Source organism: Pestalotiopsis fici (assembly GCF_000516985.1).
Source record: "Pestalotiopsis fici W106-1 unplaced genomic scaffold PFICI_Scf_1, whole genome shotgun sequence".
NCBI lineage: Eukaryota > Fungi > Ascomycota > Sordariomycetes > Amphisphaeriales > Sporocadaceae > Pestalotiopsis > Pestalotiopsis fici.
The window spans coordinates 3,170,773-3,198,756 of NW_006917091.1; the positions used below are offsets into that span (position 1 = coordinate 3,170,773).

Sequence of the window (27,984 nt, forward strand, 5' to 3'; positions counted from 1 at the left end):
TTTGTGCCCCCGGAACGAAATGATGTGTTGAGAGTGGCGAACGCGTCGGGACCAAAAAGTGTTACCTGTTCAGCAATTGGACCGTTGGTTGCCAAAAGTTTTAGCGGTTCATCCCCCGCATAGCGGCTCAGCGCGCGCGATCGCAGTGTGCTCGGCTATACTCGATGCGAACATCACAGTTCCTATCTAGGCGAGCTGACTGGTATTTGCAGAGTATACATACACAGAATGAATGTCATGAAACATTTGGCGGCGTCGACCATCGGCTCAATCCAACCCACGCGGGCTGTATACTAATCACCTCACCTTGACGCGCTCATAATGCCTTGGAAAGAAACCCTGCCATTTTGGGGTATTCAGGCTAGGCGTCCGTATACGGCCCGCGACATGGCCCGCTGCCCGCGACATTGAGATCCGGGCGGAGGTGAACTCGAGGAGTATTTATTTCGCCCTTGTATCGGGTTGCCAATCTGAAAATATCCGCTTTGGTTGTATCTTTGTGTTGAAACGTTTTGACTACATGATCCGTTGACCAACAAACCCGCCATGTTGACGCTACTCGTACTCTGTCAATTCCTGCTTGTAAGGGCACTACAAAATCCAATCATATCTGGGCAAGTATTTGATCATTTGGTCAAGTTCAACAAACTATTGCTGACTATAGGCAGCTGGAATCCTGATCCATCCATCCTCCAGGTCAAAGGCACTTATTATCTGGCAACCTCGAGCTTTGAATATTTTCCAGGCACTCCAATTTATGCTTCCGTAGACTTGGCCAACTGGACTTTGATCTCTCATGCACAAATCAAGCCGAGTCAAGTTCAGTTATATGGCACGCCTACCGGAGCAGGTGTTTGGGCGCCCACATTATCTTACCACAATGGCCTCTTCTATCTAGCTTCCATGACAAGATGGACATATGATCCAGTCGCGCGCGTTTGGCCCCGTGTCATGTTCATGTCTTCCCCAGACTTGATCACTTGGTCTGATCCCATTTGGGCCGAGCCCTGGGGCATTGATCCCAGCCTTTTCCATGATCCCAAGTCGGGCAGAACCTATCTCAACCTTATGGCGCCAAACAATAACAAGGATCGGATTTGGGGGATATATCAGTGCGAGGTAGACTTGGACTCTGGTGATTGCTCGGGATCATATAGAAGCCTCTGGAATGGTACGCTAGTACAAAATGCTACCTCACGCCTCGAAGGGCCCAAAATGTTCTACAAGGACCCATACTACTATCTCCTCACTGCCGAAGGAGGAACCGATGACCAACATCGATCCACCATCGCCAGGTCCGATTCCCCAGAAGGGCCATGGAAATCAGCACCAAACAACCCAATATTATTCAACGGCCGCTGGGGCTTTGATAATTTGACTGTACAATCCACTGGACATGGCACATTTACAGAGACTCCCAATGGGGAATGGTTCTGCTCGTTTATAGCACGAAGAAAGGTAAATGGATCATCTCCGCTAGGTAAGAATCCATCTTGTAGGACAGGTCCATTCCATCATGTTGCTAATCGCCTCCAATGACTAGGACGCGAAACCTTTCTTACAAGCGTAACATGGCAAGACGGCTGGCCTATACTCAACAACAATGAGCCAATCACGTTGAGTCAGAACATTTCGGGAGTATCGGCCCAAAAGCCTCCCCTTCAGCCATTTGAAGACGAGTTTTGTGAGAGAACCTTGGACCTCTCCTGGTACCAGCTCAGGACACCATATACACGAAACTATGCATTAGCATCACAGGGTCAGCAGTCTTCCAAGCGGCACGGTAATGATACACAATGTGGTCTCATGTTGAAACCCAATGTCTTTGGTTTGAGTGATAGGGATACTCCGTCTGCACTATTGCGCAAGCAAAAGTCGTTGAACATGACATTCTCGGCGACTCTCTTTGCTTCAAATACCTCGCTGGGCTCTCGTCAGACGGTGGGTATATCTGCCTACCTGAGCGAGTATTCCCACCAAGACATTGGCGTCAAGGGTTGCACCAATAGCACTGGTTTATGCATCTACTCTCAACTCATCATGAACACGACAACCATGGTAAGTTCTCCAAGACTGCCGCAATCATACAAGCTAAAGAAATATCTAGGTAAAGGAGGTCCCTCTTGGTCAACACACTATTCCACATGATTTGACGCTTCATATTCGAGCCAAGCCACTCTCCTACTCTCTTGGGTACACCATTGGAGATAGCATAGTGACTTGGGTGGATGAGTTGCCCTCTAGCTGGTTGGCATGGGCTCCGTCTGGATTTTATGTGTTTTCCGGAGCCAGCTGGGCGATCTTTGCTAGTGGAGGTGGTGAGCCCTGGGCACCTACCGGAGGCATTGTCGGGTTCACAAAGGTTCGAGAAGATTACTTTCAAGAAGATATTCCAGACTATGATGTCTGGTAAAAGCTTTTGGGAGGGCTCTAGAAATTCCAGCTGGTCTAAACCTTGTTTATATGGATTGTCCGAGATTGCAGCCACCCATGAACCCCTGGCTTCATCGTCGTTCTTGATCGCGTCAAGTCTTTACTCGGTAGCGCTCATGCCGTTTCGAAGCGATTCACTACATTGACGATCCAATCAACCACCTTTTGCATATCGCTGGCAGGCGCACAGTGGTCTGAATCGATGCGTGTCACTTCAACCTTTTCGCCCGTGATCCTCTCAATCATATCGATGCCCGCTTGTTGCAGTACTGGGGGGATAGTAAGATCATGCTCGCACACCAGATACGACACGGGAACGTCCTTGAACCCCTGGTAAGTCAAGGGGCTAGCAAAGGAAGCCGAAGAGTGGTTTGCCAGCTTGGCAGCCCAGTACTCGCCTTGCTCCTTGGGCATGTCCGTAAAAGAGAGCTCGGCCAGTCTCGGAATGCTTGGAAAATAAATCCAGCCGTGTTCCTATTGTTCTTGACTTAATTCCCCAATCTTATTATTGGGAAAGGGACAGACGTACATTAATCTCCATGGGAACCTTGTCCTCTGGTGCCATGGACGCTTGAACACTCATGGCCGGCTGGCCTAGTTCAGGTATCAAGCAGGTCATGTAAGCAAGACCTATGATCCCACCCGGTAGCCCTTTAGCCTCTCTCTCCTTTTTGCTAAGCCCTTCTACACTCTGCGTCGACGGGGTCCCTCCGTACGAATGTGGCAAAAGAATCACGTCTTTTCCAGCATCAGCCAGCTTGGCGACGCGCGACTGGATAGCCGCGGCATCCTCGTACATGGTCGGAGGGGTCACATTCGCCTCTGCGGCATTGCGGACACTGGGCAAGGTCAAGGCTTCAATCTCGTAACCCTTTTCCGATACAGCCTTGATGAAAGTTTTGTAAAGCTCTGCAAGGGCCGCGGCGCCAGGGACGATGAGTACTACAGGCCGGCTCATGGTGTTGATTCGAGAGGATAGAGGCGAATGGGTTAGTAGACAGATGGTCTGAAACTCCTAGGCTGTAGGGCAAGGAGGGAAAAACGCAAGCAGCTCCTCAACACCATTTACTAAAATTGCATCATGTAAACTGCTTGTCTTGATTGCAACATTGCTAACCTCTTGCATATCCCCGCACGCCAAGGGATCTTGATTGGCCATATTCATATTTTCTCTTGAAACAGCTCCATAGCCTCATTTTCATTGGGCGTTATGCTTATCAATTACGGACTCGTGCTTTCACAGACCAAATGTCACAGCAGCACTGCCATTCAGAGCGCACATATTTGTATTCACAAGGGTAACAATAACCGCCCTCAGTCCCCAAATTGATCCAATAGGGCATTATTTGACTTTGTTCACAATGTCACGACGAGTTGCAAGACAAGGACATGTTGTTTGTTCACATTTCTTGATACTAAAATATCCCTCGACTGAACATCTTGGTCTACATGAAAACCCACGTGAAACCAGTCTGTGGGATTGTATGTTCCTAGGCTTGTCTTGGCCTGCCAGCACGTCGTCTCTTATAGACGTTGTAAAGAGGTTGCTCGCATCCGCCCAAACTATGCTGGAGTCATGGATCCAAACTCGAGCGAACCACCCCAATCGTATAAGCAATGATTGCGCAGCCCCGTACATAACTGGCAAGCAATATGTAACACAAAATGTGCGTCGCGGACAGGTCGTTGGGTCCTGACTGGCGTCTTGATCTCGTTGGCTGGTCTATGGTTGGCAATGAGAATTGCCGCCGTCTATGCAAGGTTGAGCGATTCAGGAAGCATTTCCAAGCTGCATCAATCTATCACCAGCCTTGTGGTTGGCGTAGTCATAAGCCTTGGATCCAGCAGGGAATGTGCCGTTGGCGGCCCAGAGATCAATGAGTGGTTGCATGGGTTCGAGCTCCTGAGGCTTCAACATATCCAATGCGCAGGCGGTGAGCACAAAGTGAGAAAAGCAACTGTTGAGCTGCTTCTCAAGGTTGAGGTGGTAAAAGGGGTCGACAAAGTGAGCCCAGTACAGGTGGGCGTAGACTCGGAACATTTGTCGGAAAATGGTCTGGCAGACCTCGAGAAAGTTTTCCGGGAATCCACTTCGCTTTCCGACCCAATCGCGATCACCAGGGCTGCTCAGCTGAGAGAGAGGGGTCGTGGTTATTTGAGGGTTGTGAGAAAATGAGACACCGTTGGAGTCTGTTGAGAAGATGGTGGTGTCGTCAATCTTGCCCGAGATCCAGCGTTGCATGAGAGTAATGTACTCATAGGCCGGAAGCTCGACGGGCTCCCTCTTGAAGTTCAGCCAAGTGAAGGAGTGATTACTAAAAGGGTCAGCTATGAAATCATGTCTCGGATTGCGTGTTACTCACGCTCCAGCGGACATCCTTGGGCAGGTGGTGGCATTGCAGATGGTGGTGCCATCCTCTTCCTTTTCATGTATGACCCGAACAAAGTTCCACAAGTTGCGGTAATGCTCGACAACTAGGCCTGTTAGTCAAGTCGACAATGAACGTGTGAGGGGTCTCACCTTGGTGGGCAATCCATTCACCGGGATCAACGGTTTTGGGTCTGGCGCTCAGAGTCATGAAATTTCCCTTGACAATGTGCTTGGCGTAGGAAGAGTTCAACCACAGAGGCATGGGGCGCGGGAGGTGATAAGAGTTGAGAACCTCATCGCCGTTGGCGCCGCCAGGTGAAGCCAAAGATGGGTCGTCCATGGCCAAGGATGGCGAGCTTGGAAGGGGAGGAATCTTTGGAGCCGCAAGGTTTGAGGATGATTGGCTGCCTTGAGATAGAGCAGTTGGAGAGCTGGGTTGTCCACTGCTGGTTGTGACAGGGCTCTTTTGACCTGGGGCTTTAGCCGCCGTCCCTCTGAAACGGGCGTTGCTGTGGAATAAATGTCAGTTCATGTTGGAAAAAACTCCCAAGCAGACAAGTATGCAAGCAAGTGTCCTAGGACAGCAAACGGCCCACGACGGGCAAGACAAGTGCCAAGAACGAGACAGTCACTTGACAACGTCGTACCATGCGAGACGAGCCGCCTCCTGCGTGTTCGGGCTCGGGGAATTATTCTGACAAAATGCTCCCATCAGGCACGTCACGAAACCGTGATTCTTTTTAGGAATCGTCCAATAAGTGCATACTGTTAAAGCAGGCTTGCATACCCCAATGAAAGTAAAGCAATTTGCTGTTCCCAAACCGGCTAGGGGCAGGCTTTGACTAGGCGTCGAAAAGAGAGGTCTTCAGCCTCAAAAGTAGAACAAATGATGCGATGATGTGCTGAAAGAAAGGTCGTACGGGCAAAGGAGAGGTTCCTTCTGCTGCTGTCCACCCCTTTCGTGACTGTGGACCGGGACTGGACTATTGCGATGCCACCCAAGTATCAGGCCCTCGGATCGGACCAAGTACCCCGCTATGGATCGCTTGTACGTGGTGCCCCAAGCCCCCCCTTAAGGGTGTGTATAACATGCAGAGATCTAGAAGGCGGTGCTCGGTTCCAATTGCGTTGAGAGTATGCGCTGTCCTACATGTGGGCGAGCGCGCGCGCGCGCGCAAGGGGATTGGTGGCGAGATTCACTTGAAGCCTTGGGCACCATCTGCACTCACTCACACTCATGGGCAAGTCGGTGAGGGTCAGGGAGCATGAGAAGGAGAGAGAATGTGGGGGATGAATGGACAGATGGAAAAAAAAGACAACCACCAGTCAAGTCTGACCCATGGCTTGTTCGACTTGGGCTGACAGACGGATGATTTGCAATAGGAAATACATGCATGTTATGACCATGGACAGGCTTAATGAAACATCGAGATACTCACATTCCCGAGAAAAGGTTCGACATGGTTGCCGAGTCTGTACCAGGAAAGGCGCCGCTGCGCGAGGGGCTAAATAAAGGAGGAAGAGCGGTACGAGGTCTGGTCGGGCGATCGGATCCTGCAGGCAAAGGGCGGAAGTTGAGCGCTGTTTCCACCTCAATGAGCACGAGTATGGAGATCGTGAGATCAATGAGGAGCAGAAGGTTGGTTTGGATTGGATCGTTGAAGGGAGGCAGAGGACTGACTGATCCGTTCTTTTGGCAAACCCTATGATGGTGCTCTGAAAGCTCAAACATCCAGAGGTCAAGACCTACGTTAGGGAAAGGAGGCAATCGGAAAAAGCCACTAACCGTATTAGTTCAACTGTCGACGCACGAGCCAGCGGTTGCTCTTCAGCATGTGCACGACTTGTTCCTGGCAGTGTCAACTATTTTGACTCTATATTGTTGAATTTTTTGCTTGTGAGGAAACAATTGATATGGCTAGATGTGACACGAGAATCAGGACATTTCTCTTGATCCTTGGACATCTATCAACCTCCATATCCCCTCCCAACAGTGTATCATCTCTGCCCCTCAATCTCTAGTGCAACCGGCCCTGCAAGTGGTGAATTCCCGGTTCTTTCAGCTCCAGTACGTGGGGTCCACTGACTCGGCCGCTAATATTCCAGAACTCAAACGCCTGAAACCCATCTGCCATTGGATCCATTCTGGACCCCCAGTTCCAACTTTTTCCTCTCAAGCCTTTAGTGATTCTGGGTACCTGGTAACAAGGCTGTAGCCCAAGCAAGCACCTGTGGTTATGTACCTACAGTACCTACCGTGACCTGTGCTTCTGCCAGCCTTTTCGAGGTCTCCATTGAAATCCCATTCCCGCTCGCAGCAAACCCCAGCTCCAAGGTAGCCTTGTCACTGATCAGAGCTTCACGCGCCGCGACCGCGCTCAAATTGCATCAATTGTCATTTGGAAACATTCTCGCATTCTTGCGCACTACCAATTCTACCAGCATTAATCATGTCCGACTCGGAAGACCCCGTTGACATTGGCGGCGACGATGTTGATGACCTTTTCGGCGAGGGTGGCGATGACGATGCTCAGTCCGACAATGAGCGCGTCGTCAGTGACGCCGACCTGGCCTCGGACAGGGACGCCAACGAGCACCGATATGATGGCGACATGGATGTCGATGAGCGGGAGGTCGAGGTTGAGAACAGGCTGGTCATGAACATTCAGTTGTACCGTCACCGAGCACCCAAGAGCAAAGATGGAACAGTATGATGCATCCGTTGCACTGATAGACTTGCACAATGCTGACAGCTTCTAGTTGAGATCTCTGAGACCTCCCAACTTTCTCCGAATCGCCGCCGAAGAGTACAAGCCCGACACATTTGAACCCACCGAATGGGATCAAGAAAATGCTCGAAGCGATAACCCCAAGGGTGTCATCCGATACCAGCGCGATCCCGAGACGGGTAGCCTCAAGAGCAATGCGCTCGTGCACAGATGGAACGACGGCTCAATCACCTTGTCGGTAGGAGGCGAACACTATGAAATCCAAAAGAAGATGCTCGCACCTCCCAGCGACAAACCCTACCAAGAAGTCCAGGACGCACACTACTATGCCGCGGCTGCCCATCTTTCTAGTAATCTGCTGGTCACCATGGGGCATGTATCGGAATCTTACACGGTACTTCCGAACCGAAACGTCCAGGACGATGCTGTCGCCAAGCTGGCAAGTAAGATGCAGGAAGTCGCACGCAGCAAGTTCAAGAGCGCAGACAACATCTTTATTGCGACGAGAGACCCAGAGCTTCAGCGCAAGGAGGCAGAGATGGCAGAGCGAGAGCGCATGAAGGCTCAGCGCAGGAGGGACAATGCCGCAGCTAGATTGGACAACCGCGCCGGAGGCTATCGAAGTGGAGGACTGTCTATTGGCGATCTCGAGGGCAGACGCGGTCTTGGTGGTTCAAGAAAGAGAGGACAACCGGGTGCCTCACGCCCCAAGAAGCGTCGTCCTGAATATGATTCAGATGATGACCTTCCTGCTGGACGTGGCCGCAACGAGGACTATGACCACGAAGACGACTTTATTGCTCCCAGCGACGACGAGGGCAGCTTTGTCGAGGAGGATGATGAGGAAGACATTCTCGATGACGACGACGAGGATGAAGAAGAGGCACCTCGCTCAAAGCGCCAAAAGACGGCCGATGCAGAAGACGATGCTGATGCAGATGGAGACTTGGACGATGATGCCCCGGCAGAACAATCTCGCAGCCGTAGACGCAACATTGTGGATGATGATGACGACGACGATGAAGAGTAATAATGAGCTTCTCGCCAGCAGGGCCTTCAAAAGTGCTACTCTTTGGCTTGGTTCCTCTGCCTATAGGTTCAGTGGCAAGATGTGGCTGGTCTCTAGTTATTGGTTGATGCATCGGCGACATGGCGTTTAGAGAGAGCAAAATGAATGAATTAATATGTTTTCAATGTGAATCTTTGGTCTGTCTTGACTAATGTCTACTCGGTGTCCTCTGCGTTGGCCGTCTTTTGACGCTTGGAACGAGATGCCTCTCCACCCTCTTCGTGGTCTCCAACATCTTTGTCCACTGGATCATCTTCGTTGTCATTGCCCTCTTCATCACCTTCGCCTTCGCCGTCTTCGTCATCTTCACCACCTTCACCCTGTCCACCACCTTCACCCTGTCCATCACCTTCGTCTTCGTCTTTGTCATCTTCTAGTTCAATTGCAAATTTGGCCTTGTCCCGCCGGTGTAGTTCGGCCCGGATTTGGTCCATCCACAACTCCAGATCAGACGCTGTGGCCTTTTTTCTCTGAGCTTCGGTCGGATATTTTGATCCCGCTTTGAGGGGTTTCTCCAAATCTAACCATGTTAGTATACTCGTCTTGGCAAGGTCATGACAGTTTCTACCTTTACGAAATGAACAGTTTTTCCCCGAGGCGGAGTAATAGCAGTTTAGACATGCTCCTTTGGCCACGTCCGTGCCGGCCGAGATGCACTTGTCAAAAGGACCCTTGTTGTTGATGTGGTCGCATTGTTGGCAGCACTTGTTTTCTCCATTGGCAACAAGTTTACTCTGGTCGAGGAACAGGTAGAGTGCTACAGCATAGCATGGCTCTGATCGTAGAAAGAACATGTCGCTAATGTGTGGTCTGCCGGCCTGTCTCCATATTTTGGGTTGGAAAAGTCGCTGGATATCCTACTCCGATGCATGAGTATGCCATTCAGTGTTCATGGATGCAAAAAAGGAAGGGAGGAGATGGAGACAATACTGTAGACTTTTCAAGCAATTGGTGAGTCGTGTCGTCATTGCACTCGAGCAATTTTTGCATAGCCCATGCAGTATACTCGAGACTGGTCTTGCACTCGATCATCTCGGCTGGGGCCTGCTCCAAAGGAACAGAGTTGTACTTGAAGCCACGTAGCTCTTTCATGTTGGATAGACGTCCTTGAAAGGTGAAGATGTTGTGAAGCGGATTGAAACATTTAGGTTTAAACTTGCGAAAATTTTCATTTATAGTAGTTATTTGGGGGGTTTTATTTACACACGATGCATCAACAGTGATTTCTTTCAATCAAGTCTGTTTGATATCAATCAGCTTTGATTTGAATATTCTCGGCGTAAGGATTTAAGCTTTATGGAGACGTGCTGTCGGGTCAATGCAGGGTCCAATAGCTGCGGTTGCATAATAATGCTCCATAAATCAGACATGTACCTATGACGAATGTATTCCATTTACTTATTTCAGTTACATATTATACGTCGTTGACATGTAGTCCTATTGCAAACAATTTCTCTTGATTCTATATGCATGGCCGAGAACCAAGCATCGCCTGTAGCCGCACTAACCATCTCGCGATTCCAAAGAGTAGTGTTACACAATGCCCTACATCGAGTACCCAATGTATGTACTCCTAGGCCACTACTCCCTACCCCAACCCACCATTACTTTCACATGCCAGCCAGTTTGCCAGCACTGACCGGCTCAGTCACGTCACGCGACGACTCGTGTATATATCAGCTGCTCCCAACAGAGCTAAGCAAGTCGGTCTTTGTCAAGAAGACAGCGTGTATTGGTTTCTCTTGTTTCGATATCTTGTTGCTCCTGTTGTCAATTTCACCTCCGAGATTATGCACCCACGCTCGGCACTCTAAATTGACATCCCGAGCTGACCAAGACCCTATGATGGCGCTCACTAAACCTTGACTTCCGCACCTATTGATCCAGATCCTCCCTCCAACCACTGTTCCGTCCCTCGCGACCCTTTGTCCCTGCATGCGCTGTCCTCAGTTTCCGACAGCATGGCAGCAGCATCAGGCCTCATTGGAGTCCTCTGGGCGGTCTCTTCGCTACTCCTCGAAGTAGTCCTGTTCTGGATCAAAGTAGGTAAGCTACGGGAACCTTGTTGCCGTACCACACCTCCAACAAGTACGCGGGCTGACAAAAATCCCCCAACCAGAAATTCGGTAGCTGGTGGAAGTCGAGGAATATACTCGACGACTGGCTTGATGCCTTGCGCAACGCCGAGAGCTACGAGGACTGGGAACATGCGGCACTTCACCTGGACAATATCAAGCAGTTGAATCTATGGTGCGTCTACCCGGCTCAAGTCTGCGATGTCGGGATTTCGCTGGCGGCTAACGTCAGCTACCATTTAGGCGAAACGACGTCACCTCCAGCTCCTATGACTGGACACTAATCCACCGCCGTCTCGAGTCTCTCAATATTGCCCGCGAGGACCGAGATTTGCAGACACTGATCGATCTCGTCCGAGCTGGACTTGTCCGCAACCTCGGCAACATAACGTCTCCCAAGCTCTACAATCGATCATTTGCCGGCACCAAGTACCTGATTGAAGAATACATTGCCCAGGTCGTAGTGGCCATTGAGGATATCAATGCGCAAACGGCTTCTAATGCCGCTCCCGTGGTCGAAACCAGCGGAGGCCCCCAGCCAAGCATATCTGCACAGCGCAAGTTGAACTTTTTGCACGATTCCAGGCAAGCATTTGGTCGGACAACATTGGTTCTTCAGGGCGGTGCCATTTTTGGACTCTGCCACCTGGGTGTGGTCAAGGCTCTGTTCTTCCGTGGACTTCTCCCTCGCATCATTACAGGTACGGCCACGGGGGCGCTGATTGCCAGTCTGGTCGCCATTCATACCGAGGATGAACTGCCTCGTATCCTGACGGGAGAAGGCATTGACCTTTCAGCCTTTGAAGCGCACGCTCACCGCGGACAGCAAACCGGGAAGCAGACGGTCGAGTATGGCTGGGAGACATTGTTACGCCGCTTTCGTCGTTTTTGGAAAGAAGGCTACTTTCTCGATGTCAAGGTTCTCGAGGATTGCGTCAAGGCCAATGTCGGAAACCTGACGTTTGAGGAAGCTTTCAATCGCAGCAAGAGAATTTTGAACATCACTGTCGCCACGGAAGGCCGCGGTGGACTTCCCTCCTTGTTGAATTATATCACGGCCCCTAATGTGGTATGTCTTTGAGCAATTGTTTATACTTGTACGCTGCTGACTTGTGTAGTTGATATGGACAGCTGCTGTCGCGTCCAATGCATCGACGCCCTCGCTCTATGGGAGCCGGGGAACGACTGTCCTCTGCAAAGATGCCGATGGAAATATTGTCCCCTGGGCGCCAGCACACACATTCCGCCACTACACCTCGGCTTCTGCCACGGAGAGTAAAGATAGCAAGAGTCCTTTAGCTCGCATTGCTCAATTGTTCAACGTGAACCATTTCATAGTCTCACAAGCCAGACCCTATCTGATTCCTTTCCTGGAGTCGGACATGCACGGTCCGTCGCTATTCGCAGCACGACATCGACGCGCTCAAATCACGGGCAACATTATCCGCATGGTTGGATTAGAGACCCGACACCGGCTCAGACAATTAGATACTCTAGGCTTGCTCCCGGCTGGGATTAGGCGATTTCTCGTTGATGAGGAGATTCCAGGTGCTCACATGACATTTGTGCCCAAGGTTACTGCGTCGGATTTTGTACGCTTGCTCGAAACGCCAACTCGCGAGACCCTCGACTACTGGATCCTCCGCGGTGAGCGCAGCGTCTGGCCTGCCATTTGTGCTCTACGCATTCGTTGTGTCATTGAGTTCGAGATTGAGCGGACATATCAACAGGTTCGTTCGCTCAAGGCGGGCGGTCTGCGGAGAAAGGCCAGCATCAATGCCGGGGCAGAAATATCCGAAGACAATCAACTGCCGCTCCCCGACGAGCCAATGCACCCACCATATGACAGGCAGCGCGCGGCGAGTATCGCACCGAGCCTCGTGCCAGGTGCTGGTTAGTTGTTTGCACGGCATGGACGAATAACGAGAACGTCATCAATACCCGTACAGAGGTCAGAATGGTATCGACATGTTGGATAATTCGAATCAGCAAGCCGTGACCGACAGTCAAGAGACGGCTAGACAAGATTTCCTACAGCAGTCAAACATTTTACAAACTTGAAGATAATAAATGAACACGACATACTATCTATTATGCATTTATCAAGTCTAATGATTCCAACACACAATTGATTGTATTCAAGACCGATCATGCCATGACTTGATGGAGCTTTTCCATCTAGGGTGCTTACATTTAGTCACATAGTTCCAGGGCCTTTCGAGCCACGCAGTCAAATCACTTGGCAAGGATATAATTCACAAGAGTAAGTTGTTTGATATTTGATGTTTTCCTTGTCTATTCCTAAGAGATATCTCGACATTTTCCTTTACAATTAATCCAACATGTATCCCTCATTATCTACCCATTGCGAATCTTTCTCATGATTTCACCCTCGTGAGCATATCTGCATCACCACCACGGCGACATTCCAAATTGAGATAGATATCGGTAAAGTCCGACAGCAGTGTCTTTGCGTCAAAGTTGTACGTCCTACAAGACTTCTTCTCCAGTGTTTGAAAGGTAGGTTTTAACAGCTCGTGTATCGGGAGGCTTTTGCGTCCCATTCATCCGTTGTGATGCGAAAGACGTCTACCAGAACCTTGGCCGTCCCGTCATTGATAGGTTCCTTCTTTATCACCGCAGGGGAGGGCGCTTCAGAAGCCGCCTTTGACAAACATGGTCAAACTTGAAGTCTTCCTGCAGATTCCCACGTCTGAGAAGGGCTTTCCAGTCTCCTTGGCCTCTGCAGACAAAGACGGTGTAGCTCCGTCTTTGTCTGCAGCTCTGTGGGGCGGTTCTTGCCCTTCTCACCCCGGAAATGAGACTCCACGTGCTTCTGGTACGAGTGGAAGTTGTCCCAACCAACCCCAACTTCCACTCCCACCAAAAGCACCTCGAGTCGCACTTTCGAGGCGAGAAGGGCAAAAACCAGCCGGCGGGGTTTCCGGAGAACGCCCAGGTTAGCGGATCAAGACGGCGCCTGGCGATGGGAGGGGGTCCGGAGACCACCCGGCTTGTTGAAACTAGGTTGAATAATGACATCCAGAGTCCGTAGTTCCTTAAAGGTTGTTCCAGCCAGCATAACCTTGGTGAGGAGGCCAGACTCTTCAGGGTCTGTAGGCACAAGTGCCTCTTTATAGACCATAACGGTCTTTGCGGCCTGCAAAATCGTCTTGGTGTTATCTGGGTATGTGTCGGGAGCTCTGTCGGTGAGGAAGACAATATCTCCAGACGGGTGAACAACAGTAGTCACAGCTCCAAAGGCATTGCTGCTGCTGCCGGGAACAGCAGGCTGGACTTGTGCCACGACGATGTGGCGGAAGGTCTCAGCACGCCACTGCTTGCTAACAGAGGCCGAGGCTGGCATGCTAGGTTGGACATTTGCGCCATTCTCGCTGATGTGCTGGACACAGCGTCCAGCACTGGCGTAATGGTTGTCAATGCTCATCTCTCGGGGATGCATTCCAGGGGGAGCAGTGCTCAGCCCGTGTAATTCCAAATTCTCCGATGAGAGTCATGACGGCGGGACTCCTTGCCCAAGGGAGTCGGCGGGCAGGCTGAACCTTTCCGTGTTGTGTTGCCTACTTTTTTTTTTTTTTTTTTTTTGGGTGCCATGTATCGAGCAAGTGATTGTGCAGGAGACCGTGAACTGCAAAAATGGTAATAAGCAAGATTGACAAGACAAGACATAAGTGATCGTCTTTGGGGACGGATTTCAAATAAGACAACTTACCATATTGTTGTTTGTGGCTCTCTCGACGTTGGGATCACAACCGGGCCAGTGGCAGTAGTCGTGGTCACCGTTGTTGTGGTCGTCAATGAGGTGCTTTTCCAAGGTCTCACCGTTGGCGAAGAAAGGGGTGCCCAGTGGGCAGCCCGAACCCTTACACTGGAGGGTGTGGATCATCACATGACGCTCACAGGCGTCACTAGTGCAGTCAGGAACCAGGCACAGCTGGTTGGATCGGGGCGCAGACACAGACATCTGCCGCCGGGAGGAAGATGTACTTCACTCGGAAAAAGGACTCTATCAGAATCATGATCCGCTTGAGACGAAAAGGGGAGGTGGGGATGGAGTACATCAGCCCTGGTTGCGGGATTGCATTCCTTTGCTCCAAGGCGGTTACCAGACCTTGGTTTTGGTTTAGTTGAGCTGCCAAAGAGGCAAGGAGAATCCTTGATATGGCAAAGACCTGAAGCCAGAGCGTAGTCAATTGTGTAGAGTATATTGGCGGTAGCTGACATTACCTTGGGGGATGGTATTTGTCTTGTAAAGTGGGAAAGAGTCGGTACAATTATATCGTCCAAAGGTGAGTGTGAGTGGGATGATTATATCGTCCGAAGGTTAGTGTGTGTGGGATGATTATATCGTCCGAAGGTGAGTATGAGTGGGATGATTATATCGTCCGAAGGTGAGTGTGTGTGGGATGATTATATCGTCCGAAGGTGAGTATGAGTGGAATGATTCTTTCGTCCGAAGATGAGTATGGTTGGCTTTAGACGAACAAGAGGTATCATGTCTGGATGGTACCATAAATGATCTGCGGATCAAAGACAACAGACACCGGACGAAGATGAACGACTTTGGTACGGCAATATAACAAGCCAGCTGTGCAAGTATAGTTCAAGACTAGAGCGCCAACAAGGGCAGTGGCCAATTGGTGAAAAGTCCATGGTGTATACTGCCCTGTTTCGGGAAGGTGGGGAATAAGTGTGCGGGGAGTATAAGTCGCAGCTTGACATGGTGGGGGACAAGTAGTACCTCGCCATTATAGTGGGCATGTCTGGTTGAGAGAAACAAAAGACTATTGACTTGGAAAGTCGGAGAGTCTTTGTGTAGCTCTGAGTGGTGGAGAGATTCCAAGATTCAGATCAAGACAATCGAATCAACGACCATGTTTGATTGACCAGGGAGACAAAGTCCTGTGAGGTAGTTGCTGAACCGTGATACTGAATCATGACAGCAACTATTGATGCGGTTAGAAACAAGTGAGAAAAGGAAAGAGGGAAACAGTATTCATGAGATTGTCCAAGTCGTGCTCGCCGACGTGAAGATTGATGGGAGAAGAAGAAAAAATTGAGAAAAAGGAGTGCCGGCCGGTCTTGTTTGGCAGACAATTTTGTGCAGATTGTTGTGGAGGGGTAGGAAAAACTCTTCGTTTTGCAAACGGCGTCTATCAAAATAATCACGCAAAGGCGTTTTACCCCGCGATTGTGAGAGGGGTAAAAGAAAAGTGAGAAAAATGATACTGCTTACCTAGATAATTGACAAAGTTGTAGACGCGTTTGAAATGCGTGTCTTTGTACGCTGCCGCGGAGTGCAGGATGGGTAGACCTGAAATGCAAGAGATTGTCAGTCTTGGAGGTTGTAAAGTGGAAGGATGGGACGGAAATTGTAGATTGACAGGACGGGACAGACATGTCAACTCACCATCTTGCTGAGGGTAACGAGTAGTGAATGCCCACTAGAAACCTTTGAGGGTGTGTTGTCAGGAATGACGTCTGGCGGAAGCTCAAGCCTGGCAAAAACCAAAGCTGGCGAGTGCTAAGACTGGCGAGAACTAGTTGGCGGGAACCAAAGTTGGCGAGAACCAAAGTTGGCGAGAGCGAAGACTGGCGAGAATCAAAACTGGCGGGAACCAAGACTCCAACTAGGAGATGATGATAGAGATGGAGATGGAAGTAATAGATGACGGCGATGGGAATACACAACTACCACACAAAGAGATGGGCTAGATTTTGACAAGGCATGGAAGATACCGGCGACATGAAGATGGTAAATGATGGTAGATGGTGACAAGTGATGATAGATGGTGGTAGATGTGAATAGTAAATAGTGGTGAGAACTTGTGAAGATCTTGGGTTGGAGGTTGAAAGGTCAAGTAGTCAAAACATCTACAAAGCTCTGCCTTAAATAAACTTATTTTCACGGCCGCGGCCAAGCCAGGCGGCTGGGAGAAAGCGGCGGTGGGCGTCAACTTGCAAACGCCGCCGCGCCCAGGCTGATCACGAGCTGCCAGCTGGCTGGGAACAATCAGAATCCCGGCGGTTTGGACAATCGACGCCCTCGGCGGTTGGATGGTGGGCGACCAGGACACAGGCACCCCGTGTCACGAACAATCGACTGCCAGATCCGTCAACCAGCAGTGTACAAGACAATCGTGCCCTCTCCTGCAACGTGCCCGCCAGCCTACCCGTACATCATTTAATGTGCTTGAGAGATTGAACGTACCGACAGCTTACCTGTATCGGATCCAAGTTGAGGTTGCTTCCAGTCTTTACGTACCCGCCCACTTATCCGTATTCAATTCAACGTGCTCGCCTGTTTTGACGTGCCTTCTGGCCTACCTATACCGAACCCAAGAGACTCATCAGTCTTGACGTGCCTGCCGACCTACCTGTATCCATTCAACATGCTGCTCTGGCGTACTGCTAGCTTATCTGTATTCCATTCGACTTGTCGTGATTGCCAGTTTGACGTGTCTGTCGGCCTCCCAATATCTAGTCTCATGTGCTTGCCGATTTGATGTGCCCGCCAACCTGCCCGCGAACGTAGTCATTCTCCATGATGTGCGTACTCGAGAGTTTTGACCTGCCCACCTTGTACGTACCTAGCTTCCTGTGATTCGCGAGAATATTGTACAAAAAGCTAAAGGGCAACGCCAGGTAACTTGCTGTTAATAATTGCTATCACGTGAACTTGTACAAAGTGCCAAATTCTTCCACGTCACCATGCTCGACATTTCTTTCACACCCATCTCCATGTATTCTTTGGATTCAGTCCAAAGGTTGTGTTCATTGACAGTCTTGGAGCAAGGGTACTTGGCAACTAATCGGCTTTGTAATTCTCGCAGCTGATATCGCACTCCATTCGCTTTGATTTAATACGCGAAATGGCATGGAAGCATTAAATCATGGAGCTCGTGCAGGTACAAATTCATTCCAAAGGTCAAACTGGGTTCTGGACTCAACGGGAGACACATGTCAATGTCCAGTCAATCACAGTCATCTGTCACGTCGAAAAGCGAGGGACAGAGTCTCTTACGGTTGATACTACATGCGGATTCGTTTCACGTCATTTCGCGAGCAGAAACTGGCTACACTGAGGCTTAGTACTCGTCTCAAGCATCATGCTGCACGCAACTAGTCCCCGGATGTCATTCTTGTCATGTGAGAATTGTCTATTGATCATTGAGCTCCCGCCAATTGTGGTGAAGATTCTGCCAGCTATCATGGAAGTGCTTGCAAAAGAGCTTTCATTGCTCTGTTTGGATCTAGAAAGACTCCTTGTCGAGATACTAATTGGGACTAATCCGATCGTGACCCATCCTTGATCTTTGTGAGTTTTCTAACTGGAACAGATATTCTCTACTTTTTGCTTTGGACGGCAGCCTAGCTCAAGACAAATATTTCATTCCATGTAGCTTTTTATGACAGTGTTTAGTCCTGGCAGCTTGGTGATCTCCTTCTCAATCCCAGCCTCCTTCTCCATTGTGCAAGTTTGGCTGTGCTTGGGGTTCCTGGGTTGGAGACCCCAAGTCTCAATCTTCCTGGAGTTGTACCGTTGTAACTGGATCGAATCACCTTGTTTCTGTATTTTTTGGTAGGTAAAGCATTGAGATGTTGCCATCCACAAGACAGAAGCAACTGTCAAGATAATGTGCTTGGGTATCGTATTTAACCTTGTCCTCTCCGCACGCCATATTTGACCAAGCCAACGCAGAGTAAATAGTATATACATTGAAATTAACATGAAACAATGATAAAAAATGCAGACGCTCATTCACGCTTTGTGTGGTATAATAAAGATACAAGAGTCAAGGAAACTGGTTTTCACCGCCCGCTTTTCAGGTTACAACATTCCCAGCTCTTTTTGTTGCTTGCAGTCCGGACAGAGACCCCGGACCAGTCGTCCAGGATACGGGCCATCTTTCTTGCCGCACCGACCGAAACCTCGATGGGCGCGGAGAACGTTGTAGCACTTGTGTTCGCAAATCTTTTCGAATGCCCTGGGCCGGCTGCAGATCTCGCAGATCTTGGTGAGGCGCTCCGAGTAGCACATGGCAGAGAAGAATTTGAGGTTTATGTTATTGCCCGATTTGGATGTGCAATGATTGAATAACAATGTCTCTCTTGCTTTGACACTGGATTACTTGTATAGAGATTGACTACAAGATAAAAAAGACACCTGCAATGAGCATTTTATATCACGGTCAAGGTTGACGGTGTTTACTTACAATGGAGTCATAAAAGTAGGGTGGACCCTTTGAGCTCTTGTCTCGAAACTGCAGACTCTCAGACAATGGGGACGACGCCCCTCAGTCCGCGCTGGGACAAAGAATGGGTAATGTGAGAAAAAAGAAGCAAGTTGTTTCTTCATGCACCGGAATTCTTGTCGCATATGAGGAGCCCTCAACGTCGGACTGTTCGGAGCGAGATGATTGCTAAATGAATGTGTGGCGGTGCTCGATAGGTGGTGGTAATGGTTGGGATGCAATAGCCGTCGTGGGGCCAGTAGCACGGTTGGGTATTAAAAAAAGCATAATCAAGTATGCGGGGAGACGAGGCCGAGGCTTGGAGTTGCAGAAATGCAGGAAACAACTGTAATAGTGAGTACAAAAGTACACTCCCTGTATATTCAAACACCAATGGAACAAGTTTGACAAGAAGCAAGAATAGTTGAGGATATAAACTCGGACCCGACTCACAAAAATATGGTGCGTCCGGCGGGATTTGAACCCACGATCTCTTCCTATCCATGGGAGGGAAGCGGCTTAACGACTAGCCCACGGGCGCAGACTTGATTCCCCTTCTTTGTTGAAAACTTGATCAATTATTGAAAGATACAAGGTGAGTTTTAAAGGTTAGAAAACATGAAACATGAAATGACAAGAAGAACAAACGATTGAGGGACCTTTTTACTGATTGTGCAAACGGCAACGGGAGCTACCAAAAAGCAGGGAACTGCAATTAACGACAGGCTGAGTAAAACCGACGGCCGATGGCGTAGCTCAGCCCCACGCTTGTCTATTTCCTTCCAAGTTCTGGGGCTTTGAGATGGCTGGATGGATCCAGTTGTGACCCCCATGCACTGAACACAACGAGAATTAAGCTGCAACTTGAGCTTGTTCTGGGATCCCCAATTTGTCCAAGGTACATCCTTGCCAACTGGATCCTCTTTGGGTGCTACTCAGCACAACCTCTGTATGATCGCCCTGGACAAAGGGGCCATGGTCACAGATTGAACAGTGAGCTGAATGGGGCGGGATTGAAATGTCGGGTGAGGCCACAAATCCATACGCGAGGCTGGTGAAATCATTACTGAAGCCATGTCATTTCTACAACATTGCCATGTACTATGGGTCACGAAGTGGTCTTGTCTCGGCCTGTAATTTGATACCAATAGACACGGGAGTTTGTAAATCAATGAGTAATCTACTCTTTGCTCACTTGCGCGAAACATGACTAGACGAGTATAATAATATGCATTCTTTATCAAAGTATTCCAAATCGCTCGCTTACTCGACTGACATCGGGGTATAGTATGCTCATCAAAATCATAACGACTTGAACGAGGTTGCATGCCACCGAGATGCTGATGGAACCGTACACCAGCTCCCGATATTGCCCATGCCAACCTGAAATACATGACCGTCATTGTATCCCCCATAAAAGCCAGCCATTGCGCCCCAAGATCCTCACTACAAACACTGAAATGCATCCATCCAATACAAACACGACAAGATGGTATGATGTCGACATATGCCGCTCTCCGACTGGGCAGAGCAAGTACAAGCCAATGAATGTCAATGCTTGAACGCCCACTTGTGCCAATTTCCCGTCTATCAGCCCGATCGCGACCCAACCAAGGTGAGAAAAAAAAAAGATGGAAATGTTGACGAGAAAAGAACAAAGTCTGACACATATCCAACAAACAATCTACGCTCCTCCTCTCAACTTTTTCCACCAACTGCTCCGAGGAGTAGTATCCATAAAGACATTGTCACGTGGTTTTTCACCACTCCCATCGGAACCTCCACGACGACGATCACGCTCCTCGCGACGCGCCCGACGACGTCTCTGATCATCATCCATTTCGGCACTGCCGTCTTCATACTTGGAACGGCGACGAGCCCGACGGGTAGCGCGACGAGCATCGTCATCGTCGGTCGGTGTCGGAGCATCAGTACCGGGATCATTCTCGGGAGGCGGACCGGCATCGGAATGCTCCTTGACCCAGGATGAAGTGCCAGAGTGCGGCCAAGCCGGGCGCGTCTTGCTGTCCTTGGGCTTTGGTGTGTAGACATATTCGTCCGGAGGTGTACCGCGACGACGACTTTCCCTTTCTTCCTCAACGGCGCGAGCAGCGCGACGTGCCTCGCGGCGTCTACGGCGGGCCTCTTCTTCTTCAGTGTCACCACCCTGGCGAGACCTGTATCGGTCATCTCTGCCAGAACGCCGCGGCTCAGCATCTGCGTCCTCGGCGGCAGCGGCGGCGGCAGCCTCCTTGCGAAGACGGCGACGTTCTGCACGCTCAGAGTCCCTTGCTGCATCAGCCTCTGCAGCAAGACGCTCATCATCCGCCTTGCGTGCGGCACGTCTCTCAGCTCGCCTAGCTTCCCGCTCCGTCTCTCGGCGAGCCTCGTCTGCCTCTTCTTGACGCTTACGGCGCTCTCGGCGGGCTTCTTCCTTGGCGATGCGAGCTTCTTCAGCTTGTTTCTCTTCGGCACGCCTGGCCCGTCGAGCAGCACGGCGAGCTTCAGCTTCGGGATCGACTCCACCCTCGACATCACTTTCCCGCGCGGTCCGCCTGGCTCTCTTGTCAGGCCGACCACCTTCATCGTCCGTCGTCTGATAGGTACCGCGACGACGAGGCTCGGGGCGGAGCTCGGAACGCGGAGTACTCGACATGAGACCTCCAAAGAGACCAGAGATGCCCTTCTTGGCACTCGAGTTGGAGCGCTTGAGCGGCGTCGCATCTGGTGGACCTTCAGCTTCAACCATGACAATGTCGTCGTCGGCTGCTCTTGATCTAGACTTTTTGTGTGATGATCTCCTCTCTGGAGCGGGAGCCGCATCAGCTGGATCGACCATGACGATATCGTCATCCTCTGCAGCGTGGCGTGATTTGCTCTTGCGGCTAATCTTGTCGAAACCTAGAATCTTGGCGGCCTTGGAAGGGACCTCTTCTGCAGGTGGAGACATGAGACCACCCGACATGTCTGCCGAGGGACGACGGGAGTTGGACTTGCTGGGACGTCTCTCACGAGTAGACTTTGATCGCGATACTGGCGGTGTGCTTTGGAATACGCTGGGCACACGCGATTGGACCAAGTTTGAGGATGCTCTTTCGTGACCCCTGGGCCGCTCTGTCTTGTCCGAAGTAGATCCCTTTGACGAAGTCTTTTCTTCACGCTCCTTTCTCTCCGATCTCGAACGCTTGTCCTCTGACCTGACCTTGGAAGACTTGGGTTCCTCCTTCTTGGGTGTGGCGGACCACATACCCCAGGACGAGCCACCATCACGGTTGATCTTGGCGCGCTCCTTCTTGGCGGATCGGATAGGTTCAGGAGGAGGAATGGGAACTTCGGGTACCGCTGGTGGCGGCGGAGGTACTTCTAGTGGCACGTCTCGCGACTTTTTGCTCTTTTTGCTCTTCTTTGGAGACGACATGTCGACAACTTCGATTATCTCGTCCTCGTCATCGAGAGGAAAGCTGCCAGGTATTCCGTTTCTCTTGTGAGAAAAGTAATCGTCGTGGAGGGGCTCTGGTGGCGGAGGCGGAGGTGGTGGCAAGGCGTCAATGAGATCGCCGTCGTCGGGGACAACCTCGAAAGCCTTGAGCTTGTCGGCGATTTTACTGCTCTTCTTACTCTTTTTCGACGACACGTCAGCTTTGGGAGACGGTAGCGCGTCGAGTGTGGCATCTTCCAGAATCTTGCTTGACTCAGCATCTTTAATCTCGGATCCTACCGAACAATAGTGGTTAGCTTTGGTAAATCTGGGGTATGCAGGCTGCAAAGCACCATGCACGGTTGGGGCATGGCGTGGCCACCCTGGGGGGCAACGAACCTTTCTTCTTTGAGGAGCCCCACAGGTAAAAGGTGTCGGGCTTATCCTTGGGGGGAGTCGGAGATAAGAGCTCATCGATTTGGGCAGGATCCAGTTCGATGCCATCAAGATCCAAAAGATCATCGTCCTTGTCCTTGGGTGGTGGGCTTTCCTTTGCAGACTTGGACTTGGATGACTTTTTGTCCTCCTTGGAACTCTTCTTGGACTTTTTCTTTGAAGACGCCATCTCTTCGGCCTCCAAGCGCATACGTTCAGCCTGTTCTTCGGCTTCGCGAATGGCTTGTTCTTCGGCTTCGCGTATCGCTTGTTCTTCCGCTTCACGAGCAGCTTGCTCTTCAGCCTCCTTGGCCTCTTGTGCTGCGAGCGCCTCGGCCTCCTCGGCCTCCTGAGTGGCCTTGGCTTCATTGCGGGCATTGGCCTTTTCAGTCAGACGATTGAACTTTTCTTGGTCCTTCTTGGGAAGTTTTCGCTTGGCCATTTTCGCAGTCAGTGCAGCAAGCTCTTCTTCCTCCTGAGCAATCTCGGCGGCTTCAGCTTCAAGGCGGTCACGCTCAGCTTGCTCCTCGGCTTCCTTGGCGGCAAGTTCGTCGGCGATGCGTTGAGCCTCTTCTTCAGCCTCACGAGCGGCTTGCTCTTCGGCCTCGCGCTGAGCCTTCTCTTCGGCCTCCTTGGCTTCCTGCTTGGCCCGCTCCTTTTCGGCCTTTTTCTTTTCCTTTTCAAGCTTCTCCAGTTCCTTCTTGCTCAGTTTGGGCTCCTTTTCCTTACTCTTCTTTTCGTCCTTGTCCTTGGACTTGGACTTTTTGGAGCTAGGTGCCTCGTCCCAGATATTTGTCTCGGGCTCTGGTTCCGGGGCAGGGTCGTCCAATGGAGGGGTGGGAGCTGGGATGAACGCATCATCGGCCGGGGGTTCTTCGACACTTGCGTCCGAGTTCTTCTTCTTCTTCTTGTCCTTCTTACTAGTGCCAAAAGTTGCCCAGAAATCGTCAGTACCAGCATCGGGTGCTTCCGGGGCGGTCGGCGGTGGTTCTGGTACCGGCTCGAGCTCTTTTTCAAGCTCCACAAGAGGATCTGCGGTCTTGCCCTTCTTCTTTGTGGTTTTCTTGGTCGCTCCCCAGAAGCTCCAGGCGGTGTCGTCGGTAGCAGGAACTTCCTCCTTGACAATTGGTTCTGGCTCAAACTCCAGTATGGGTTCCGGTTCCGGCTCTGGTACGGGTTCTGGTTCCGGCTCCTTTGCCGGCTCATCGTCCCAGATGCTGGCCTTTTTCTTTTTCTTCTTGTCCTTTTTAGAAGTGCCCCATATATCAACTTCAGGTTCTGGCTCGGGAGCAGGCGGCGGCGGCGGCGGTTCAGGTTCAGCATCTTTGCCCTTCTTCTTCTTCTTATCCTTCTTGGTGCCAAAGGTTGCCCAGAAATCATCATCTTCCTTCTTCTCCTCGACAGGTTCCCTAAGAATTATTAGCAAGTTTTCCAATCCGAGTAGAAAATCATGACATACGGCGGTGCCTCCATGACTGGTTCTGGTTCCGGCTCTGGTTCTTCAACCCCCTTCTTCTTCTTTTTCTTGTCCTTCTTGCTGGTACTAAAGCCCCAGAGATCATCTTCCTCCTTCTTCTCCTCCACAACAGGCTCTGGTTCCGGCTCGGGTTCAGGTTCCGGCTCCGGTTCCTTGACTGGCTCCTCTTCCATCACACCCTTCTTCTTCTTTTTCTTGTCCTTTTTCGAGCTGCCAAGCGTGGCCCAGATATCAACCTCGGCTGGCTTTTCCTCCTCCTTGACCGGCTCGGGCTCTGGTTCGGGTTCCTTGACAGGCTCAAAGTCATCCAAAATACCCTTCTTTTTCTTTTTCTTGTCCTTTTTGGAAATGCCAAATGACCAGATATCGTCTTCAGCAGGTTTCTCGGGCTCAGGCTCGGGTTCTGGTTCAGGCTCAGGAGGAGGTGGTGGTGTGGGTTCTCGAGGAGGTTCCTCTTCAACGGCATTCTTCTTCTTTTTCTTCTTGTCCTTTTTGCTTGTACTGAAACCCCACAGATCGTCCTCCTCTTTCTTCTCAGGCTCAGGCTCTGGTTCAGGCTCTGGTGGAGGTGTTGGAGCTTTGGGAGGCTCTTCGACAATGGCGTTCTTGCCCTTTTTCTTCTTCTTGTCTTTCTTGGAGGTGAAACCCCAAATGTCGTCTTCCTCCTTCTTTTCTGGCTCCGGTTCAGGAGCTGTTTCAACAATTGGCTCAGGTTCAGGCTTGTCAAGTTAGTATCGATAATAGTATAGTTAAAGACGGAATTGCAAAAACTCACCTCGGGCTCTTTGAACTCCTCTACTGGTTCAGGTTCAGGATCAGCATTCTTGCCCTTTTTCTTTTTCTTGTCCTTCTTGGTGCCAAACGTTGCCCAGAAATCGTCGTCATCCTTCTTTTCGGGTTCTGGTTCTGGGGCCGGCTCCTCCACCACAGGATCTGGAGCTGGTGGTTCGGGGTCATCAAAGACACCCTTTTTCTTCTTCTTCTTGTCCTTTTTCGAAAGACCCCATGAAGCCCAATCATCCTCTTCCTTCTTCTCCTCGGGTTCAGGGGCAGGTGGATCAGGGACAACTGGCGGGTCCGGTTCTTTTACTTCCTCAATCACATTCTTGCCTAAATAGTTTGGTTAGGTCAGCTTTTGAACATTATGTGGCAAATCATGTCTGTACACAATCACGAGCTCTGACGGCATACCTTTCTTGCCCTTCTTCTTGGTAGAGATGGTGCCCCAAAAGTCCTCTTCGACAGGCTTCTCCTCTTCCTTGGGCGGCTCCTCCTTGGGTGGTTCTGCCTCCTCTACGTCATCAGCCCACGAAAAGGTGGCCTTCTTCTTCTTCTTGTCCTTTTTGGATCCGCCAGTAAACCAGTCGTCCTCGGGGGGTGGCGCTTCAGCGGGCGGGTCAGGTACTGCCGGAGGATCAGGTTCCTTGATCTCTTCCACGGCATTCTTTCCCTTCTTGCCCTTCTTCTTGGTCGTCGTACCCCAGCCGCCGCCCCAGAGATCGTCTTCTGCAGCTTTTGTTGACTCGAGATCCTGGCTTGCCGCCAAAGGGTCCTCCACCTTGGTCTCTTCAGGTTCAGGGTCCCAAATGCTGTTTTTCTTCTTCTTCTTGTCCTTTTTGCTGTTGCCGAAAGAGAAGCCAAAGTCGTCATCCTTCTTTTCCTCTTCTACAGGTGCCGGTTCCTCGGTCTTCTCCTCCTCTTCATCAAAAGCACCAAAGCTGAACGTTGCTTTGCCCTTCTTCTTGGGTTTGGGTCGATTTATACTCCAAGGGTTGTCGTCTACCTCTTCCTTTTTCTCTTCCTCCTTGCCCTTGTCTGCATCCTTGGTGTTGGACCAATCCCATGTTGAACCGGTATTCCAACTAGTCCCCCATGTTCCAAAGGAACTGGTTTTGGTTTCCGGCGCGTCACCTCCAAAATTCAAGTCTAGAGCGGGCGCCGTGTCGTCTAGTTTGATCTCGTCGAATGCTTCAGTCTTGGTCTCGGCAACCTCCTCCTCAGCAGCGGCACCCTTCTTGCCCTTTTTCTTCTTCTTGCCTACGGTAGCAAAGCTGCCCCATTCATCGTCGGGGTTGGCGTCTCCTCCCTCGTCCTTCTTGTCGTCCCCGTTGCCATCGCCAGCTCCGGATGCATCACCTCCGGCATTTCCAGAGTCGCCTCCGTTTTGATCGCCTCCATTGCCATTACCCTCATCGGCCGGGGGTTCGTCCTTCTTTTCGGGCTCGTCCCAGTTGAAAGCTGCTTGCTGCTTCTTCTTTTTCTTGGCGCACTCGTAGAACCCCTCCTCGGTGGAGAAATCAATCAGGTAATCCATGGTCGGATCATTGATAATCGAGTCCCTACGACGTTCCCGCCGGATTTGGGGGTTCTGTGGTGTTGGCGCAGCGGTATCTCGAGGTAGAGGTCGTTGATGAGCATGTTCGCCAGTCCGGGCGGGGTCAGCCGTCTCTTGACTTGACTCGGGGTGTTCGCATTGCGCTAGCAGTTGTCGCGAATGTTTAGGTGTAGCGTTTGGAATAATCAATGGCGTAGAGATTGCATAGTGGTGGAACATGGGTGAGGGGTCGCAATGGTTATCCTGCTTCCGATGGCCTCCGTTAGTCTTGTCACAAGGTTTTCAATCGCGAAAGCAACGCAAGGCTTTTTTCCTTCCGTGGCAAAAGCATTCCCTTTTGGACAACAGTCCCTGGCGCCATCCAACCCAGCTCGCTTGCAGCCAAAGGTAAAAATGAGGGTCGTAAATGCTCGCACAGTGGTACAGTTGTCCAGGACAGCAGCAAGCTCGACATCAACCACTCGGTTTGACAAGAAGGAGGTTGTTTGAAATAAAGGCCTGCATACCAATTTCCGTAACGAACACCATACTCTTGCAATGTTGCTCAATTGTGTCTTCAAATCCAGCTCATCCCAAAGAGTTGTGGTGCTCAAAGGTTGGGTCGTTGGCCAGCCATGTTCGACCCTCGCCCAGCTCTCAGAGCATACCACCACCGCGGCCGCGGCCATTCTGGGAAACGACGCTCGACTGAATGCGACCAGGTGGTGAAAGAATCATGGACGCTACAAGTCTTCGACAAGATGTAGAAGACGGTAGCCAGGGACTTGGAGGACCAAATGATCAAAAGTCGACAGCGCAGCCCTGTAGCGCTGGTATAGTCGTCAAGGTGGGAATGCGGTTTGCGGCGCAAGTATATCGTCGCAAGTATATCAGACGGGACGACCTTGAAATCGCATGGGATAGGCGTAGTGGATATGTCTCTACTCTGTAGATGATTGCAACTATTTGCGCCGATTAGCCACGCCTCTGTACTTTACCTCGTTTTCTTCTGTTGAGCGCTGCTCGATTGCGGCCGATCAAGGTGCCGACGATGAATGCTGGGGTTGGGGTATCGTTTTGCGTGGGCAGCTGTTGTGCGTGCGACCAAGCAGCATTAGATGAGATCGCAGCAAGTCGGTAGTAGAATTATCATGTGAGTACAAAGGACAACGACAAACAAGGTCCCTGACTCCTCGAATCGTCAGAAACTCCAATGAAAGAAGAACAAAAAAAGTCTCTCCCCTCCTGTACGACAGGGCATAGATACAAAACAAAAAATGTACCCAGGTATGTGGCAGAAAATGGATCTATTGGTCTTATGTATGGGCACTTTGTTCTTTTTGCTGCAGGGTCGGTCATGCACGATGACTATTAGGCTTTTGGGCGAATGGCAGGCCTTGTAACGAAC

General features: G+C 50.7%; 9 protein-coding genes across 9 annotated transcripts; 3 read left to right on the forward strand and 6 right to left on the reverse strand.

Moving 5' to 3' along the window:
* Window positions 1-546: 546 nt before the first annotated feature.
* PFICI_00971 (uncharacterized protein) lies at window positions 547-2,413 on the forward strand (the record flags this gene model as incomplete). Its single annotated transcript, XM_007829552.1, has 3 exons — window positions 547-1,480; window positions 1,544-2,058; window positions 2,108-2,413. The coding sequence occupies 3 exons, from the start codon at window positions 547-549 to the stop codon at window positions 2,411-2,413; spliced, it is 1,755 nt and encodes a 584-aa protein (XP_007827743.1).
* A 134-nt stretch (window positions 2,414-2,547) lies between these two features.
* Window positions 2,548-3,391, reverse strand: PFICI_00972 (uncharacterized protein; the record flags this gene model as incomplete). The annotated part of the gene is made up of 2 exons (XM_007829553.1): window positions 2,548-2,907; window positions 2,963-3,391. The coding sequence occupies 2 exons, from the start codon at window positions 3,389-3,391 to the stop codon at window positions 2,548-2,550; spliced, it is 789 nt and encodes a 262-aa protein (XP_007827744.1).
* An 813-nt stretch (window positions 3,392-4,204) lies between these two features.
* On the reverse strand, window positions 4,205-6,536 carry PFICI_00973 (uncharacterized protein; the record flags this gene model as incomplete). The annotated part of the gene is made up of 4 exons (XM_007829554.1): window positions 4,205-4,748; window positions 4,797-4,908; window positions 4,955-5,313; window positions 6,244-6,536. 4 exons carry the CDS (start codon window positions 6,534-6,536, stop codon window positions 4,205-4,207), a joined length of 1,308 nt encoding a protein of 435 aa, XP_007827745.1.
* A 718-nt stretch (window positions 6,537-7,254) lies between these two features.
* PFICI_00974 (uncharacterized protein) lies at window positions 7,255-8,563 on the forward strand (the record flags this gene model as incomplete). Its single annotated transcript, XM_007829555.1, has 2 exons — window positions 7,255-7,512; window positions 7,565-8,563. 2 exons carry the CDS (start codon window positions 7,255-7,257, stop codon window positions 8,561-8,563), a joined length of 1,257 nt encoding a protein of 418 aa, XP_007827746.1.
* A 194-nt stretch (window positions 8,564-8,757) lies between these two features.
* PFICI_00975 (uncharacterized protein) lies at window positions 8,758-9,694 on the reverse strand (the record flags this gene model as incomplete). Its single annotated transcript, XM_007829556.1, has 3 exons — window positions 8,758-9,122; window positions 9,177-9,459; window positions 9,533-9,694. 3 exons carry the CDS (start codon window positions 9,692-9,694, stop codon window positions 8,758-8,760), a joined length of 810 nt encoding a protein of 269 aa, XP_007827747.1.
* An 869-nt stretch (window positions 9,695-10,563) lies between these two features.
* Window positions 10,564-12,575, forward strand: PFICI_00976 (uncharacterized protein; the record flags this gene model as incomplete). Its single annotated transcript, XM_007829557.1, has 4 exons — window positions 10,564-10,644; window positions 10,722-10,852; window positions 10,921-11,746; window positions 11,796-12,575. The coding sequence occupies 4 exons, from the start codon at window positions 10,564-10,566 to the stop codon at window positions 12,573-12,575; spliced, it is 1,818 nt and encodes a 605-aa protein (XP_007827748.1).
* A 1,070-nt stretch (window positions 12,576-13,645) lies between these two features.
* On the reverse strand, window positions 13,646-14,125 carry PFICI_00977 (uncharacterized protein; the record flags this gene model as incomplete). Its single annotated transcript, XM_007829558.1, has 1 exon — window positions 13,646-14,125. One exon carries the CDS (start codon window positions 14,123-14,125, stop codon window positions 13,646-13,648), a length of 480 nt encoding a protein of 159 aa, XP_007827749.1.
* Window positions 14,126-14,392: 267 nt separating this feature from the next.
* PFICI_00978 (uncharacterized protein) lies at window positions 14,393-14,662 on the reverse strand (the record flags this gene model as incomplete). The annotated part of the gene is made up of 1 exon (XM_007829559.1): window positions 14,393-14,662. The coding sequence occupies one exon, from the start codon at window positions 14,660-14,662 to the stop codon at window positions 14,393-14,395; it is 270 nt and encodes an 89-aa protein (XP_007827750.1).
* Window positions 14,663-20,616: 5,954 nt separating this feature from the next.
* Window positions 20,617-26,816, reverse strand: PFICI_00979 (uncharacterized protein; the record flags this gene model as incomplete). The annotated part of the gene is made up of 5 exons (XM_007829560.1): window positions 20,617-22,646; window positions 22,750-24,194; window positions 24,245-24,981; window positions 25,038-25,372; window positions 25,454-26,816. 5 exons carry the CDS (start codon window positions 26,814-26,816, stop codon window positions 20,617-20,619), a joined length of 5,910 nt encoding a protein of 1,969 aa, XP_007827751.1.
* Between the last annotated feature and the right edge of the window lie 1,168 nt (window positions 26,817-27,984).